The 19,348-nt window shown below is 43.6% G+C and overlaps 1 protein-coding gene across 1 annotated transcript in view; it reads left to right on the top strand.

Annotated features, from left to right (window-relative positions):
* The first annotated feature begins 2,979 nt into the window (after positions 1 to 2,979).
* LOC122946223 (mamu class II histocompatibility antigen, DR alpha chain-like) overlaps positions 2,980 to 19,348 on the top strand; it is a 33,827-nt gene continuing 17,458 nt past the window's right edge. The window contains exon 1 of the mRNA XM_044305673.1: positions 2,980 to 3,124. Coding sequence (XP_044161608.1) covers positions 3,052 to 3,124 — 73 coding nt within the window. The 5' untranslated portion in view covers positions 2,980 to 3,051. The remainder of the gene's footprint in view (positions 3,125 to 19,348) is intronic.

Genomic DNA, 19,348 nt, shown 5'->3' with positions numbered 1-19,348 from the left:
GGGACAGCCCCTTGGGCACAAGGTAAGGCAATTTTCATATTGATAAAAACTCTTTTTATAAGTAAAGGAAAAGCAGCGAGGGGTGATAATGGTATAGTTTAATTAAAGGGAACCTGTCGCCGGGATTTTGTGTATAGAGCTGAGGACATGGTTTGCAAGATGGCCGCTAGCACATCTGCAATACCCAGTCCCCATAGCTCTGTGTGCTTTTATTGTGTAAAAAAAACGATTTAATACATATGCAAATTACCCTGAGATGAGTCAGAGCTTGAAAATATGACTCTTCTCTGGTCACACAAGTAAGATATGACTCTTTTATGTTAATTTGCATATGTATCAAATCGGTTTTTTTACACAATAAAAGCACACAGAGCTATGGGGACTGGGTATTGCAGATGTGCTAGCGGCCATCTAGCAGCCCATGTCCTCAGATCTATACACAGAATCCCAGTGACAGGTTCCCTTTAAGCATATTAAGACCAATAGAAGAATATATGTCACTTTATATGCTCTAACGGCCTGTCAGTGTCCCTTTAATGAGCACACCAAATGTTTGAAATAATTTTATTAACTTCAACTTTTCTTCATATAACACTGCCGCCTGAAAAGATATCACAAAATGGCGGTATGCATAAGATGGTCATTCAACTGTTCAATCTTGTCATTCAACATAAAATGGTGGATATATTTCTCTCCTCAGTATCTGTACTCTCACTTTAAGTTATTTAAGCACTTTATGATCTCTCTGAGGTATATCTGAGGTCTAACTAATAGTTCTACTTGCTGAATTTGGTCGCAATTTGCAATATGCAGTTAGTATTAACTATTTGCAGATTGGTTGAGTATGATCTGGTATGGTTGTATGCAATTTGGATTGCAATATGGAATTTGAATTTGGATTGCGAACTTTGTAGTTTGCAATTGGTGGAACTGTAAGTAAACACACATATAACTGGTTCAGTATACAGTTTTAATCACTATATTAACAGTAGTAACATTATATTACTGTTTTAAATACCTATTATAGCCTCTCTGCTTCCATAAAACACAGCTCTTAGTGGAGTGAATGTCTGTTCAGCTTCTCTCCTCTGGTGTAATGATTCTAGCACAGTGTTTCCCAACCAGTGTGCCTCCAGCTGTTGAAAAACTATAACCCCTAGCATGCCCGCACAGCCAAAGGCTGTCCAGGCATGCTGGGAGTTGTAGTTTTGCAACAGCTGGAGGCACACTGGTTGGGAAACACTGTTCTAGCAACTCCTGCTAGGGGAATTTCCCACACAGGCTGTGTGTGAGGCTGGCTGTGATTGGTCAAAACTCTTGCTGTGTGTGAGGCTGGCTGTGATTGGTCAAGACTCCTACCCAGCAATAACAGTTTAACTCTATGCTTTCTGTTGTTTCTGCTGTGTCATTGCGCTTACCTTACATTATATAATGAATCTAAGGCATAATATCTTTTCTTCTTCTGTGAACACAATATATAACAGTTATATGACATCCAAACATGAAGTTACTGTAAATAACTCTGCTTTTGTCTTTAACACACAAACATAGGAACTGTATTAACGTTTTTGGCAGGATTAGCTATATCAACATATAAGCTATATTAGCAACCTAGGACAGGTCTTAGCTGGCCAGCTCCAGTCTGTACAAACTACCAGCTGTGACATCTACAAAGAACCAAAATATAAAAAATGCTAAATTGAAAATCTAAAACTGACACTGAACACGTTGCACCAACAAAGCCCAGATTTAGGGAGGGAGAGTGGGGGTTGTCTGGTTTGCTAATGGACAGTCTAAAGAGGAATATGGATCCTCCCACAGGGATTATAATGTCATACATCCCAGGGGGCATGTGATCTTCCCTCGCTAATAGGAAGGCACTCCCACAAAGAAATGCCTCTTGGGTAAGTCCCTTAACTAGACATAGCTCAACACTCATGAATGATATATGACTGCTGTGACATACTGTCCAAGCAGATGTGACCACCGAGTTCTGTGTTTGGCCGTAGTGGTCTTGAGACTAAGCCACTTCCTGGCCCTGCAGGGACTGGAAGCAACAGCAACACAGCTATGGCAGGACCATGGTGTTTTTTTTTGTTTTTTTTACTGGGGCACAGGTTAGTTGCATTGGAGTTATTGGCTTCTAGGCAGTAAAACTTCTTTAACACAAGCTGGGAGCCATAAGGTAAGGCTTAATAGACACTTTACAATGGTGGACTTCAGAGCCTTCACAAAGCCCCAGGCTGCCATAGCTACTAATTGTCCCCTTTTTTTCTGACTAACCGCTAAGAAGTTGCGGTCGCAATTAACCACGTCATTTGAGGGGTTAAATGACCAAGACTGAAGTTATCTCGGATCTCAGTTATTGTGGCTGGATGTTAGCTGAATAACACAGCCAGCATCCACCATGAGTGAGTGAACTTACATGGATTGACTACTTTGGAAATACCCATTTGTTAAATAAGTCCTTTGACAACAAGACAAAAAATGTCACCCTCTCTCTGGGACCTCGAGTGATCTGCGGTAATCTGTGGGAAAACCAGAAAATGTTCAATTAACCCACAAGCATTACACACAGTGCCCAGTCAGTGGGTTGTCCGGGGAAAGGACAGGTCCTCCAGAGATAGAGGTGCTCTTTGTAACGACTCTGGCCAAGTAATGAGGATCCTGAACAGAGACCCCCTGTTATTCCCTGCATGAAAATGATTTATATTTATTATATACTAGACAGTCACTTTAAGGGGTAATGTATAAAGTTCTTATATTTCACATATCTTATCATGTTTCTGGTCCTTAATAAAAATTTATGTAAAATCATCAGGCATAAAACCGACACATTGTGAATGATAAAGTACTTGTGAAGACATGCTAAAGAAGCTTGTAGAAGCATAAGTCTACCCAGAGACTGTGAGGTCAGACTCCACAAGTCAGCGTATTGGATGGGAAAAAAAGTCATGCACGCCCTTTAATGTTTTCTGCATGGTTCTTTTACTTTTAGTGGAAACAACATCTCAGAAGGTTTATTCAGAATTTCCACCTTAGACAAGTAAGATGACCGGGAGAAGACCTATGTACCTGGCTCTAATCTGTGCATTGTGCCTGAAAGTAATCCAGGCTGTGAGAGGTAAGTGGGGAGGAGGGAGGAAATGCACGGCTAGAGGAGAGAGAAGGTAAATGATGAGGAAAAGAAAGATTGTCAGATAGAATGATGCATTATTTTGAAATATATATATTTTCTTTATAGGGGTAAGAATCCATTAGTAAAATATGATAATGTACCAAAAATATTGTTCTGTTTGGGGATTCAACTAATTACTAGAATTAAAATACATTTCACCCATAAAAAAGTAACATTTAAAGGTGTTATACAGATTTTAGAAATTGATGGTATATCTTTAAAATAGGCCATCAATATTAAAGGACTCCGGGCTTTTCAGTATTGATGACCTATCCTCAGGATCGGTGGGGGTCCAACACCCCCGTCGATTAGCTGTTTGAGAAAACTTCTCGCGCAGTGCGTACGTGCCATCTCCCGACTCTATGAGACAGCAGCAGCGGACAGAAAGAGACGGGAGACGGCACGTGCGCACTGAGCGCGCCGTTTTCTCATACAGCTGCCCCCCCCCCCCGCTGATCTGATATTGATGACCTATCCTGAGGAAAGGTCAGGAACATGCTCTATTTTCTTTTGCAGTGCGGAGGCACGTACTGAAGTCTCATGGAAGCACTCCGTGGTGCTTTCGTGGCCTTCCAATCTGTGCCTCTGTTCCACACCGTTCCGTAACATGCACATTTTTGACCCATTCATGTGATATGGAGCGCACACGGCCGGTGCCCATATATTTTGGACCCGCTGTTTGCAGGCTGCAATACTGGCACGGGTGGCACACGTTCATGTGCATGAGCCCTTATTACTACTGATACAGAGTAGATGCGGAGCTGATTACAAGAGACATCAGCTTCTGAAATCCAGGCACTTTTCAGTTTATTCCATTTTTCTGTAGCCCTTTCAGATATGCAAACATAACAAATAGCAACTGAAGCATATTTTACAAAACTCAACTTCTGAAATGTTTCAAAGTCATGACAAAATACAACTGGTGTGACAGATGCACCCAGTAACGCTAGTTTCACTTCTGCGGCAGAGCTCTCTGGCGGGCTGTTCCTCAGAGTTCTCCGGATCCGGCATATCAGGATACTGCCGCCTGGCCTCCGGTCCTCCTTGACAATGATATGCCGGGACATGTGACAGTCGCACATGTGAAACTAGCCTAAGGCTAGTTTCACACTAGCGGCAGAGGAGTCTGGCAGGCTGTTCCGGTGGGTGAACAGCCTGTCGGATCCGTCATGCCGCTAGTTTACGTGTGCTACCGGACTGCCCATTGACTATACTGGGGGCGGGGTGGAGTTCCGGCGGCAGCAAGGCAGCGCACGGGAGAGGTAGCCGGACTAAAAGTACTGCATGTCGTAGTTTTAGTCCGTCTGCCTCTCGCCGTCCGCTGCCAGAACTCCAACCCCTTCCCCATTATAGTCAATGGGGACAGAGTGAGAGTCGGGGGGCACACGTGAACTAGCGGCAGGACGGATCCGACAGGTTGTTCACCCGCTGGAACAGCCTGACGGACTCCCCTGCCGCTAGTGTGAAAGTACCCTAAGAGATGCCCTGTTCTCTCCCATGACAGATTTTCTCTAAATGATAAGAAAGAATATATTTTTCCATACACTATGGCAGGAGTGGGATTCAACTTTCAAAGAAAAGCTTCTCAACAAGGAACTGCAGATGTGAGGGCTCATAACACACATATATATACAGTGGATATAAAAAGTCTACACGCCCCTGTTAAAATGTCATGGTTTCTGTGATGTAAAAAAATGAGACAAATATAAATCATTTCAGATCTTTTTCCACCTTTAATGTGACCTATAAACTGTACCACTCAATTAAAAAACAAACTGAAATCTTTTAGGTAGAGGGAAGACAAAATATAAAAATAAAATAATATAGTTGCATAAGTGTGCACACCCTAAACTAATACTTTGTTAAAGCACCTTTTTATTTTATTACAGCACTCAGTCTTTTGGGGTATGAGTCTATCAGCATGGCACATTTGACTCTTCTTTGCAAAAACACTCCAAATGTGTCAGATTGCGAGGGCATCTCCTGGGCACAGCCCTCCTCAGATCACCCCATAGATTTTCAATCAGATTCAGGTCTGGGCTCTGGCTGGGCCATTCCAAAACTTTAATCTTCTTCTGGTGAAGCCATTCCTTTGTTGATTTGGATGTATGCTTTGGGTCGTTGTCATGCTGAAAGATGAAGTTCCTCTTCATGTTCGGCTTTCTAGCAGAAGCCTGAAGGTTTTGTGCCAATATTGACTGGTATTTGGAACTTTCCAGCTGAAGAAAAACAGCCCCTTGGCATGAAGCTGCCCCCTCCATGCTTCACTGTGGGGATGGTGTTCTTTTGGTGATGTGCAGTGTTGGTTTTGGGCCAAACATATCTTTTGGAATTATGGCCAAATAGTTCAACCTTGGTTTCATCAGAACATAACACCTTTTCCTACATGTTTTTGGGAGACTTCAGATGTGTTTTTGCAAAATGTAGCCTGGCTTGGATGTTTTTCTTTGTAAGAAAACGCTTTCGTCTTGCCACTCTACCCCATAACCCAGACATTTGAAGAATATGGGAGATGGTTGTCACCACACAGCCAGTACTTGCCAGATATTCCTTGCAGCTCCTTTAATGTTGCTGTAGGCCTTTTGGTCGCCTCCCAGACTAGTTTTCTCTTTCATATTTTCTCCACTTGATGATGACTGTCTTCACTGTGTTCCATGGTATATCTAATGCCTTGGAAATTCTTTTCTACCCTTCTCCTGACTGATACCTTTTAACAATGAGATCCCTCTGATGCTTTGGAAGCTCTCTGTGGACCATGGCTTCTGCTGTGGGATGAGACTAAGAAAATTTCAGGAAAGACCAACTAGAGCAGCTGACCTTTATTTGGGGTTAATCAGAGGCACTTTAAATTATGGCCGGTGTTTGCTGACTCCTATTTAACAGGATTTTTAATGTGATTGCTTAATTCTGAACACAGCTACATCTTCAGTTATAAGCGGGTGTGCACACTTATGCAACCACATTATTTTAGTTTTTTGTTTTCTTCCCTCCACCTAAAGGATTTCAGTTTGTTTTTCAATTGAGTGGTACAGTTTATAGGTCACATTAAAGGTGGAAAAAGTTCACACAGGTGAAACTCGAAAAATTAGTCCATTTATTTCAGTAATGCAAATTAAAGGGAATTGCATTAATGCAGCTTAAAATTTGAATTTTATGAAAAGGTTCAATGTTCTAGGCTCAAAGTGTCACCCTCTAAAAACATCCAAGGAATGTCAGAAAAAACTTACACTAGCCATATCTTCCATAGTTTTGCAAATCTATTTTTCTTTCGAATATTTACTAAATGGAATTCTTTTCTCTGGTGCGCTGGGGCCCCCAACAATTTTTTGTTGTTTTTGTTTTTTAGGCAGCAAATAAAAAAAAAATGGGGGGGGGGGTGTTATACATGGAACTGTAATTTTAAAGTTGTTATGATGTTTTGTATGATGCAAGAAAATATATAATAAAGATTATTTAAAAAAAAAGAAAGTGTCACACTCTAGTCAGCTAATTAATCCATACCCCCTGAGAAAAGGTTACCTCAAAATTGTGACTTTGGGGTTTCATAAGCTAGAAAGCCATAATCATCCAAATTATAACAAATAAAGGCTTGAAATATCTCGCTTTGCATGTAATGAGTCTATCACATGTTAGTTTCACTTTTAAGTTGCATTACTGAAATAAATTAACTTTGCACGATATTCAAATTTTTCAAGTTTCACCTGTGTATATATAAAGACACCACAAATAAATGCACATACATCATACAGTATATGTATGCAATACACGCATATATAGCCAATAAAATAAGAGAAATCCTTGACACCCAGTAATAATAGCAGGAATCCTTATTTTTAGACCCTCATTGCAGGTAATACAAGGGACACCAACACATGTCGATCAGCCTGCAGAAATGGTTTAAGAACACAAAACAGCCATTGTCTGCTTCCTGTGTATTTCCTGAAATGAAGCTCCATGATGAAATCTATGGCACTATTTTAATTGGTAACTGCCGTGGATTTACTTTATTTTAAATGACTACTACAAAGAGTAATTTGCTTGATTACTGACATAAATGCTGACATTTCTGTTATATGAACTTGACACATAAAAACTCATATCCTTTACATATATATATATATATATATATATATATACACTACACACATATATATATATATATATACAGTACAGACCAAAAGTTTGGACGCACCTTCTCATTCAAATAGTTTTCCGTATTTTCATGACTATGAAAATTGTAGATTCACACTGAAGGCATCAAAACTATGAATTAACACATGTGGAATTATATACATAACAAAAAGGTGTGAAACAACTGAAAATATGTCATATTCTAGGTTCTTCAAAGTAGCCACCTTTTGCTTTGATTACTGCTTTGCACACTCTTGGCATTCTCTTGATGAGCTTCAAGAGGTAGTCACCTGAAATGGTCTTCCAACAGTCTTGAAGGAGTTCCCAGAGATGCTTAGCACTTGTTGGCCTTTTGCCTTCACTCTGCGGTCCAGCTCACCCCAAACCATCTCGATTGGGTTCAGGTCCGGTGACTGTGGAGGTCATCTGGCGCAGCACCCCATCACTCTCCTTCATGGTCAAATAGCCCTTACACAGCCTGGAGGTGTGTTTGGGGTCATTGTCCTGTTGAAAAATAAATGATGGTCCAACTAAACGCAAACCGGATGGAATAGCATGCCGCTGCAAGATGCTGTGGTAGCCATGCTGGTTCACTATGCCTTCAATTTTGAATAAATCCCCAACAGTGTCACCATCAAAGCACCCCCACACCATCACACCTCCTCCTCCATGCTTCACGGTGGGAACCAGGCATGTAGAGTCCATCCGTTCACCTTTTCTGCGTCGCACAAAGACACGGTGGTTGGAACCAAAGATCTCAAATTTGGACTCATCAGACCAAAGCACAGATTTCCACTGGTCTAATGTCCATTCCTTGTGTTCTTTAGCCCAAACAAGTCTCTTCTGCTTGTTGCCTGTCCTTAGCAGTGGTTTCCTAGCAGATATTCTACCATGAAGGCCTGATTCACACAGTCTCCTCTTAACAGTTGTTCTAGCGATGTGTCTGCTGCTAGAACTCTGTGTGGCATTGACTTGGTCTCTAATCTGAGCTGCTGTTAACCTGCGATTTCTGAGGCTGGTGACTCGGATGAACTTATCCTCCGCAGCAGAGGTGACTCTTGGTCTTCCTTTCCTGGGGCGGTCCGCATGTGAGCCAGTTTCTCTGTAGCGCTTGATGGTTTTTGTGACTGCACTTGGGGACACTTCATTTCTTAAAGTAATGATGGCCACTTGTTTTTCTTTACTTAGCTGCTTTTTTCTTGCCATAATACAAATTCTAACAGTCTATTCAGTAGGACTATCAGCTGTGTATCCACCTGACTTCTCCACAACGCAACTGATGGTCCCAACCCCATTTATAAGGCAAGAAATCCCACTTATTAAACCTGACAGGGCACACCTGGGAAGTGAAAACCATTTCAGGTGACTACCTCTTGAAGCTCATCAAGAGAATGCCAAGAGTGTGCAAAGCAGTAATCAAAGCAAAAGGTGGCTACTTTGAAGAACCTAGAATATGACATATTTTTAGTTGTTTCACACCTTTTTGTTATGTATATAATTCCACATGTGTTAATTCATAGTTTTGATGCCTTCAGTGTGACTCTACAATGTTCATAGTCATGAAAATAAAGAAAACTCTTTGACTGAGAAGGTGTGTCCAAATTTTTGGTCTGTACTGTATATATATATATATATATATATATATATGCGACATACGCATATATGAATACACCGTATATACGCCACAAACATACCCAAAACTGGTTATGTCTCAGGCATATAGTTTGTTTAGACACTGGGTCTTGCCACAAGAGGGTGTAATAGTGCTTATTTTATTTTTTAATGCACTTACATATTCCGCAGCGCTTTACAGACATTAGCATCACACTGTCCCCAATGGGGGTCACAATGTAATTTCCCCATCAGTATGTCTTTGGAGTGTGGGAGGAAACCCATGTAAACATGGGAAGAACATTCTAACTCCATGCAGATGTTGTCCTTGGTAAGATTCAAACCCAGGACTGCAAAGCTGCAAGGCATCAGTGCTATCCTCCGAGCCACCATGCTCAGTGATACAAGAGACACTAACAGCTCAGTGATATGGGCAGGACATCCTGCAACCACATGTGTTGCCTCTGATGGCAGGGCTTCCAACTGGCATTTTTTGGCAAGATTGCAACATGTCCTGGCCAGTTGCCATATTTATCATCAGTCGAGCATTAATGGACCATCTGGGACATCAGATTCAGCAACTTACAAGTGTGCAGGACCTACAGGCCCAGCTGTAACATCTGTGGGCAAATGTGCCGCAGGATACCATATAGGACCTGTATGCCTGCATGTTCAACCATATCTCATTTTGTATCCAGTCAAGTGGCTGCCCAACAGGGTCCTAAAGCCGCCTTTCAAATGTAGAGTTTTTTCCAATAAACTTCTCCTTTCACTCTAACATTGTAATCACCTACAGATATCATCATTACATTCACGTATAGACAGTATAATTCCTTTCCAACAACTCCTTCCTGGTGCATCAATGAGTGCATATAGTGCAGGCACATACACAGGGGTGAAGCTATAGGGGTGCAGAGGTAGCAGTCGCTGCCGGGCCCAGGAGCCTGAGGGGCCCAAAGACTCACGTGCCTCATAAGAAGACACCAGTATTATAAACAATGCATGCTGTGAGGGCTCTGTTATAGATTTTGCACTGGGGTCCAGAATGTTAAGGTTCACCTCTGGCTGGGAGGAAAGGGTCAGGTAAAGAATTCGGCATGGGAGGGTGCTGTTTCAGTTTTTGCCTCAGCAGCAGGAAGGCTATGTGCTCCCCTGCCCCAAAGCACTGAGGGAAGGGGGGCCCCAAGCTGAACTCTTGCACCAGGGCCCATGGGCCTTTTGCTACGTTCTTGCACATACAGTTAGGGCTGGGCGATTAACCCTTAGGATACCAGAGTTTTTTTTGTTTTCACAATCAACTCTATGCAACGAAGATGTGTTGCACAACGTGAGGCAAACAGTGGCCACACCAGATACTGACTGGTTTTCTGACTCCCCCCCCCCACCCCAATTCTCTGAAACGCCTTTGGAGACGGCTTATGGTAGAGAAATGAACATTCATTGCACGGGCAACAGCTCTGGTAGACATTCCTGCAGTCACCATGCCAATTGCACGCTCCCTCAAACTTTGGAACATCTGTGGCATTGTGCTGTGTGATCAAACTGCACATTTCAGAGTGGCCTTTATTGTGGGCAGTCTAAGGCACACCTGTGCAATATTCATGCTGTCTAATCAGCACCTTGATATGCCACACCTGTGAGGTGGGATGTATTATCTCGGCCAGGGCCGGCGCTACCATAAGGCAGGCCAAGCGGCCGCCTTAGGGCGCGCCCTGCGCAGGGCGGCAAGAATGGATGAATGCTTTTTTTTTTTTTTTGACTTGACTTACTCATTTGAACCTGCCGCTCCCGCCCCACGTGTGTCGGCCGGCAGCAGCCGCGGCGCTCGTCTGTCTAGTCTACAGTAGTCAGGGACTCTCAGGGCAAGTTAGACATATCACCCGGCCCCCCCAGCCTGTGTGTGCGGCGGGCGGCTGTGTGCTGGCTGGGCCGCCCGGCCGGACTCGTAGTCAGGGCAACATAGATAGCAGCAGCAGCTGAGCTAGGAGTAGGCAGGCAGAGCTAGTTGATCACAGTCTCACAGATGAATGATAGATATTCTTCATTCATTGGCTCAGTCAGCAGTGCGCCGCTCTGGCTGCCACTACTAGTGACTGACAACTCAAGTCACCTGACCTGCACAGGGGGGCGTAGACTAGACAGTCACACACAGGCAGCTCAGCCTCGCTCTAATCAGATTAATCTGATAATTCTGATTCAATTTCTTGGCGGGCGCGGGCTGCGGCTGCCGTCTGCTATATGTGTCCACACAGAGATCCAGAGGTACACGGTGCAGCTCCTTGGCACAGAGGATGCCCTCTTTGTGACCAGCAGCATCATGGGAAATCTAATCTCAGGTAAGTGTCAGTGAACTCTCCTGCTCTTTGTATAAATCTCCATTGCAAAAGTATTGCCCCCACCTTGGGATAATACGCAGCATCAGCAGCAGCGCACACAAATGGGGATTAAATAAAAAGCACAGGTTCTGCTAAGTTCTTCGCCATTACCAAAATCTCTGCTTGCTATCAATGAATGGTGCCACTGCACCCAGCGGCTGTAAACCCATCCTGTCCATCTGACACAGGAGCATAGCTCATAGCGGTACATCACAGCATTTTTTGCACGTCAAATTAATGCTGAAATGCAAAGTGTTTTTTTTTTTTGTAAATTGTAAAACTTTCCTTCATGCGTGAAAGTGCTGGTCAACGGCATCGCAATCAAGATCATTAACCTAAAACCTGAAGGGGCAGAGCGCTCTGAAGAACACCAGGGCATGGTATAAGTTGCAGAAGGGTTGAGAAGTTGTATGAAGGTGCAGTACACTAGTTTACGCTCATGTCTCTCTCCATAGTCATGGTTCACTGCTGGGTCAGAGGATCTGGGGTCCTGGTTAGGGATGAATCTCACATCCTCTTCTATGAACAAGGCAGTGTAGCGCATGTACCGTAAGTCATCAGATATTACAAGTTTTCTAATGTTATACTGCCATCTGGTGGCCGCAGCTTGTAACAGCACAGGTTTTTTATAATGCCTGCAGAGTTTGACATCAGATGCATGGAGCAGTCCTGGTCTTGCACACACAGCTAAGGCCTCTTTCACACTTGCGTTGTCCGGATCCGGCGTGTACTCCACTTGCCGGAATTACACGCCGGATCCGGAAAAACGCAAGTGTACTGAAAGCATTTGAAGACGGATCCGTCTTCAAAATGCTTTCAGTGTTACTATGGCACCCAGGACGCTATTAAAGTCCTGGGTGCCATAGTAGTAGTGGGGAGCGGGGGAGCGGCATACTTACCATCCGTGCGGCTCCCGGGGCGCTCCAGAATGACGTCAGAGCGCCCCATGCGCATGGATCATGTGATCCATGCGATCACGTCATCCATGCGCCTGGGGCGCCCTGACGTCACTCTGGAGCGCCCCGGGAGCCGCACGGATGGTAAGTATGCTGCTCCCCTCTCCCCACTACAGTTTACCATGGCTGCCAGGACTTTAGCGTCCCGGCAGCCATGGTAACCATTGAGAAAAAGCTAAACGTCGCATCCGGCAATGCGCCGAAACGACGTTTAGCTTAAGGCCGGATCCGGATGAATGCCTTTCAATGGGCATTCATTCCGGATCCGGCCTTGCGGCAAGTGTTCCGGATTTTTGGCCGGAGCAAAAAGCGCAGCATGCTGCGCTATTTGCTGCGGCCAAAAAACGTTCCGTTCCGGAACTGAAGACATCCTGATGCATCCTGAAGGACGGACTGTCCATTCAGAATGCATTAGGAAAATCCTGATCAGTATTCTTCCGGCATAGAGCCCTGACGACGGAACTCTATGCCGGAAGACAAGAACGCAGGTGTGAAAGGGCCCTTAATGTACATAAACTGCTTTCCTTAAAGGGGTTGTGCACTCATTTCAAGACCTCTCAGACTGGCGGAACCCATGTTAGTGATCTTACTTGCCTGATTCCCTGCTTGTCTCAGGTCTTCCATGTAAACGTCCTGTTTGGGCCGTTGCTCTCCTTGCAGGGCCGTGCTACCATAAGACAGACCAAGTGGTCGCCTTAGAGCGCACCCTGGGGGAGGGTGGAAAAATGTGACATGGAGGGGGAGAAATGTGACATGGGGGTCTGATGGCTGGGGGATGATGTCTGACATGGGGTTCTGATCTAAGGTCTGATTAAGCAGAGAGAAGATACCAAGACCACAGAGGGGAGGGGGGGGGGGGGCGCCAAAATGTAGCTTCGCTTGTGTTGGCAAAAATCCTTGCACCGGCCCTGATCTCGGCAAAGGAGAAGCGCTCACTAACACAGATTTAGACAGATTAGTGGACAATATTTGAGAGTAATGGGTCTTTTGTGTATCTAGAAAATGTTTCAAATCTTTGAGTTCAGCTCATGCAAAATGGGAGCAAAACCGAAAGTGTTGAGTTTATATTTTGTTCAGTGTGTGTATATATATATATATATATATATATATATTAACCTATGCAATCCCCTTGCAGTCTTTAGATATATATACATATATATATATATATATATATATATATATACATATAAATACATACATACATACATACATACATACATACATACATACATACATACAGACTGGCAGTGTAGGGATTAATATATATAGTGCAATATGCAGTGCAAAATGGTATCAATAAAAATTACAGATTGCCCTGCAAACAAATGAGCCCACACACAGACATAAAAAAGTTATGGGGGGGTGCAAAGAAAAAATAAATGTTTTTCCAAAGTTTTTTTTTTCAGCATTAAGACACAAAAAAATCTATACATATGTGGTATGGAGAATGAAAATATTAGGTCAGTTTTACTGCATAGTGGACACCGTTAACACAAAATTCATAAAACTATGGTGGAATTGTGTTTTGTTTATAATTCCACCCAATTTGGAATTTTTTCCTGCTTCCTACTACATTATATGCAACCGTAAATGGTGCCATTTGAAAATATAACTTTTCCCGCAAAAAACAACCTCTCATACAGCTATGTGAATGGAAAAATGAAGAAGTTATGGCTTTGGAAGGCAGGGAGTAAAAAATAAAAATGAAAAAACTGTCCTGAATGAGTTAGGCCTCATGCACATGACCGTTGTGTGCATCAGCGGCCGTTGTTCCGTTTTCCGTTTTTTTCCGCGGACCCATTGACTTTCAATGGGTGCGTGGAAAAATCGGAAAATGCTCCGTTTGGCATCCGTGATCCGTGTTTCCAGTCCGTCACGGACAACGGTTCATGGACCCATTCAAGTCAATGGGTCCGCGAAAAATCACGGCTGCACACAAGATTGTCATCCGTGTCCGTGATCCGTGTCAGTTTTTTCCTATCATTTCAAAAGCAAACTTAACTTAGATTTTTTTTTTCATTTTTCATGTCCGTGGATCCTCCAAAAATCAAGGAAGACCCACAAAAGAAAAAACGGACACGGATCACGGAACAACGGAAATCGTTTTTGCGGACCGAAAAAAAAAACGTCCGTGTGCATGAGGCCTTAAAGAGGACCTTTCACAGATTTTTACACTATGAACTAAGAATACAGACACGGAGAGAGACGCCCGGGGATCTCACTGCACTTACTATTATCCCCGGGCGCCGCTTCGTTCTCCTGCTATGCCCTCCGGTATCTTCGGTCACAAAGTTATAGTAGGCAGAGATTTTAGTCCCAAAGTTATGGTAGGCGGAGTCTGCCCTTGTTCTTCTGTAGCGCTGGCCAATCGCATTGCAGAGCTCACAGCCTGGGAGAAAATAACCTCCCAGGCTGTGAGCTCTGCGCTGTGATTGGCCAGCGCTACAGCAGAACAAGGGCAGACTCCGCCTACCATAACTTTGGGACTAAAATCTCCGCCTACTATAACTTAGTGAGCGGAGATACCGGAGGGGAGAACGGAGCGGCGCCCGGGGATAATAGTAAGTGCAGTGAGATCCCCGGGCGCCGCTCTACATGTCTGTATACTTAGTTCGCAGAGTAATAATCGGTGAAAGGTTCTCTTTAAATATGTAATCTTCTGTTTACTTGTACCATAGATAGCAATAGAATACTGCTGCAGTCTATGTGACTTTTCGTGTCCCAAATTCACCACAATATAGTTAAAAAATCCAGAATAGTGGGATTTTTTGCAACTGTAGTAACACAGCTGTGGCAATGTGACTCCATTCACTTTCACTGTGCTCCATTTACTGCGGTCACGAAGCCCCAGGATTTTGTTCAAATGTCCCCCACAGTGGGACCTGTGAAGAGAGCTGTACCTACCTGTTCACTGATGCCCTGTTCAAGCTCTGGGGTTTCCCAAGTTGTCGTCATTAGACTTCCAGTTGCTGCATATATACTTCCTGTACGGATGGGGTGATATGTGCTGCTGCAACCAGTGACTGGCCTCAGTGATGATGTCACTGCTTAGGAATACATTACCACAGAGGCCAGTTATTGGCTGCAGCAGGGAGCTGACCCCATCTGTCCAGGAGGTGTACATGTGGGAGCGGAAGTCTGGAGCCAATAGCCCAGGAGCCATGAAGCCTGAATGGAGCAGCAGGGGGCAGTTAACCCCTTCACGACATCCACTGTACATGTACAGAAGATGTTGGGTCTTTAAAGACGGAACCCGCTCTGGAAAGGAGCGAGCATCATAGCTAGTGGTTAGGGGCATAGCTAAAGGCTCATGGGCCCTGGTGCAAGAGCTCAGCTTGGGCCCCCCTTTCCTCAGTGCTTTGTGGTAAGGGGCAAGGATGCACATAGCCTTCCTGCTGCCTGAGGCAAAAATTGAAACGGATGCCCCCCACACCCATGCCAATTTCTTGACCCAACCCCTTCCCTCCAGCCAGAGGTGTAACTTAAAGATTCTGGGTCCCAGTGAACAATCTATAAGATCCCTCCCAGCATGCATTTTCTATAATACCGGTGTCTTCTCATGCAGCGCAAGGGTCTTTTTGTCCCCTCCTGGGCCTAGTAGCAACTGCTACCTCTGCACCCTCTATAGCTACGCCCCTGCTAGTGGTTGCCTGCTGTTTCATACAGCAGACACCCGTGGCTAATGTCCATGATCAGCGGTAATGCCGATCATGGATATTTTACCACTCATTTAACCCCTGAGAAGCCGGAAACCTGGAAACGAGCAGGAACGCCTCCCCCAGCGGAGTAAGTAGGCTTGAGCCAGCATTAGGCTTCCAGGCTCATTACTTGTATATTACAATTCAGACCATCAGGTGACAGCACTGAATTGTAATATAGCTATTTCTGTATAGGATAATAGGGAAAATGTCAATACCCTATACAAATTGGAGTCTGATAATTGCATGTTGTGGTCCACCTAAAAAAAATGTAAAAATAAAAGTTTTAAAAAATATTTAAAAGGGCCGTACAATAATGGCAGGGTTTTAAATATGAAAAGACAAAAAAAAAGTTAGTTTTTTTAAAAGTTTTTTTTCAGTATTAACCACTTCAGCCCCGCTAGGTGAAACCCCCTTCATGACCAGAGCACTTTTTACACTTCGGCACTACACTACTTTCACCGTTTATCGCTCGGTCATGCAACTTACCATACAAATGAATTTTACCTCCTTTTCTTCTCACTAATAGAGCTTTCATTTGGTGGTATTTCATTGCTGCTGGCATTTTTACTTTTTTTGTTATTAATCAAAATGTAACGATTTTTTTGCAAAAAAATGACATTTTTCACTTTCAGCTGTAAAATTTTGCAAAAAAAACGACATCCATATATAAATTTTTCGCCAAATTTATTGTTCTACATGTGTTTGATAAAAAAAAAATGTTTGGGCAAAAAAAAAATGGTTTGGGTAAAAGTTATAGCATTTACAAACTATGGTACAAAAATGTGAATTTCCGCTTTTTGAAACAGCTCTGACTTTCTGAGCACCTGTCATGATTCCTGAGGTTCTACAATGCCCAAACAGTAGAAAAACCCCACAAATGACCCCATTTCGGAAAGTAGACACCCTAAGGTATTCGCTGATGGGCATAGTGAGTTCATAGAACTTTTTATTTTTTGTCACAAGTTAGCGGAAAATGATGATGATTTTTTATTTTTTATTTTTTCTTACAAAGTCTCATATTCCACTAACTTGCGACAAAAAATAAAAAATTCTAGGAACTCGCCATGCCCCTCACGGAATACCTTGGGGTGTCTTCTTTCCAAAATGGGGTCACTTGTGGGGTAGTTATACTGCCCTGGCAATTTAGGGGCCCAAATGTGTGAGAAGAACTTTGCAATCAAAATGTGTAAAAAATGACCGGTGAAATCCAAAAGGTGCACTTTGGAATATGTGCCCCTTTGCCCACCTTGGCAGCAAAAAAGTGTGACACATCTGGTATTGCTGTACTCAGGAGAAGTTGGGGAATGTGTTTTGGGGTGTCATTTTACATATACCCATGCTGGGTGAGAAAAATATCTTGGTCAAATGCCAACTTTGTATAAAAAAATGGGAAAAGTTGTCTTTTGCCAAGATATTTCTCTCACCCAGCATGGTTATATGTAAAATGGCACCCCAAAACACATTCCCCAACTTCTCCTGAGTACGGCGATACCAGATGTGTCACACTTTTTTGCTGCCAAGGTGGGCAAAGGGGTACATATTCCAAAGTGCACCTTTCGGATTTCACCAGTCATTTTTTACACATTTTGATTGCAAAGTTCTTCTCACACATTTGGGCCCCTAAATTGCCAGGGCAGTATAACTACGCCACAAGTGACCCCATTTTGGAAAGAAGACACCCCAAGGTATTCTGTGAGGGGCATGGCGAGTTCCTAGAATTTTTTTTTTTTGGTCGCAAGTTAGTGGAATATGAGACTTTGTAAGGAAAAAAGAAAAAAAAAGAAAAATCATCATTTTCCGCTAACTTGTGACAAAAAATAAAAAATTCTAGGAACTCGCCATGCCCCTCACGGAATACCTTGGGGTGTCTTCTTTCCAAAATGGGGTCACTTGTGGCGTAGTTATACTGCCCTGGCAATTTAGGGGCCCAAATGTGTGAGAAGTACCTTGCAATCAAAATCTGTAAAAAATGGCCTGTGAAATCTGAAAGGTGCTCTTTGGAATGTGGGCCCCTTTGCCCACCTTGGCTGCAAAAAAGTGTCACACATCTGGTATCGCCGTACTCAGGAGAAGTTGGGGAATGTGTTTTGGGGTGTCATTTTACATATACCCATGCTGGGTGATAGAAATATCTTGGCAAAAGACAACTTTTCCTATTTTTTTATACAAAGTTGGCATTTGACCAAGATATTTCTCTCACCCAGCATGGGTATATGTAAAATGACACCCCAAAACACATTCCCCAACTTCTCCTGAGTACGGCGATACCAGATGTGTCACACTTTTTTGCAGCCTAGATGCGCAAAGGGGCCCAAATTCCTTTTAGGAGGGCATTTTTAGACATTTGGATCCCAGACTTCTTCTCACACTTTCGGGCCCCTAAAAAGCCTGGGCAGTATAAATACCCCACATGTGACCCCACTTTGGAAAGAAGACACCCCAAGGTATTCAATGAGGGGCCTGGCGAGTTCCTAGAAATTTTTTATTTTTTTGCATAAGTTAGCGGAAATAGATTTTTTTGGTTTTTTTCTCACAAAGTCTCACTTTCCGCTAACTTAGGACAAAAATTTCAATCTTTCATGGACTCAATATGCCCCTCAGCGAATACCTTGGGGTGTCTTCTTTCCGAAATGGGGTCACATGTGGGGTATTTATACTGCCCTGGCTTTTTAGGGGCCCTAAAGCGTGAGAAGAAGTCTGGAATATAAATGTCTAAAAATGTTTACGCATTTGGATTCCGTGAGGGGTATGGTGAGTTCATGGGAGATTTTATTTTTTGACACAAGTTAGTGGAATATGAGACTTAGTAAGAAAAAAAAAAAAAAAAAAAAAAAAATTCCGCTAACTTGTGCCAAAAAAAATGTCTGAATGGAGCCTTACAGGGGGGGGTGATCAATGACAGGGGGGGTGATCAATGACAGGGGGGGTGATCAATGACAGGGGGGGTGATCAATGACAGGGGGGTGATCAATGACAGGGGGGTAATCACCCATATAGACTCCCGGATCACCCCCCTGTCATTGATCACCCCCCTGGTAAGGCTCCATTCAGACGTCCGTATAATTTTTACGGATCCATGGATACATGGATCGGATCCACAAAAAACATGCGGACGTCTGAATGGAGCCTTACAGGGGGGTTATCAATGACAGGGGGTGATCAGGGTAATCAGGGTGATCACCCCCCTGTCATTGATCACCCCCCCTGTAAGGCTCCATTCAGACATCCGCATGATTTTTTACGGATCCATGGATACATGGATCGGATCCACAAAAAACATGCGGACGTCTGAATGGAGCCTTACAGGGGGGTTATCAATGACAGGGGGTGATCAGGGTGATCAGCCCCCTGTCACGGATCACCCCCCCTGTAAGGCTCCATTCAGACATCCGCATG

The sequence above is a fragment of the Bufo gargarizans genome, chromosome 9, assembly GCF_014858855.1.
Source record: "Bufo gargarizans isolate SCDJY-AF-19 chromosome 9, ASM1485885v1, whole genome shotgun sequence".
Lineage (NCBI taxonomy): Eukaryota > Metazoa > Chordata > Amphibia > Anura > Bufonidae > Bufo > Bufo gargarizans.
The sequence above is the reverse complement of the archived record's forward strand: the minus strand, read 5'-3'. Positions and strand labels throughout refer to the sequence as shown.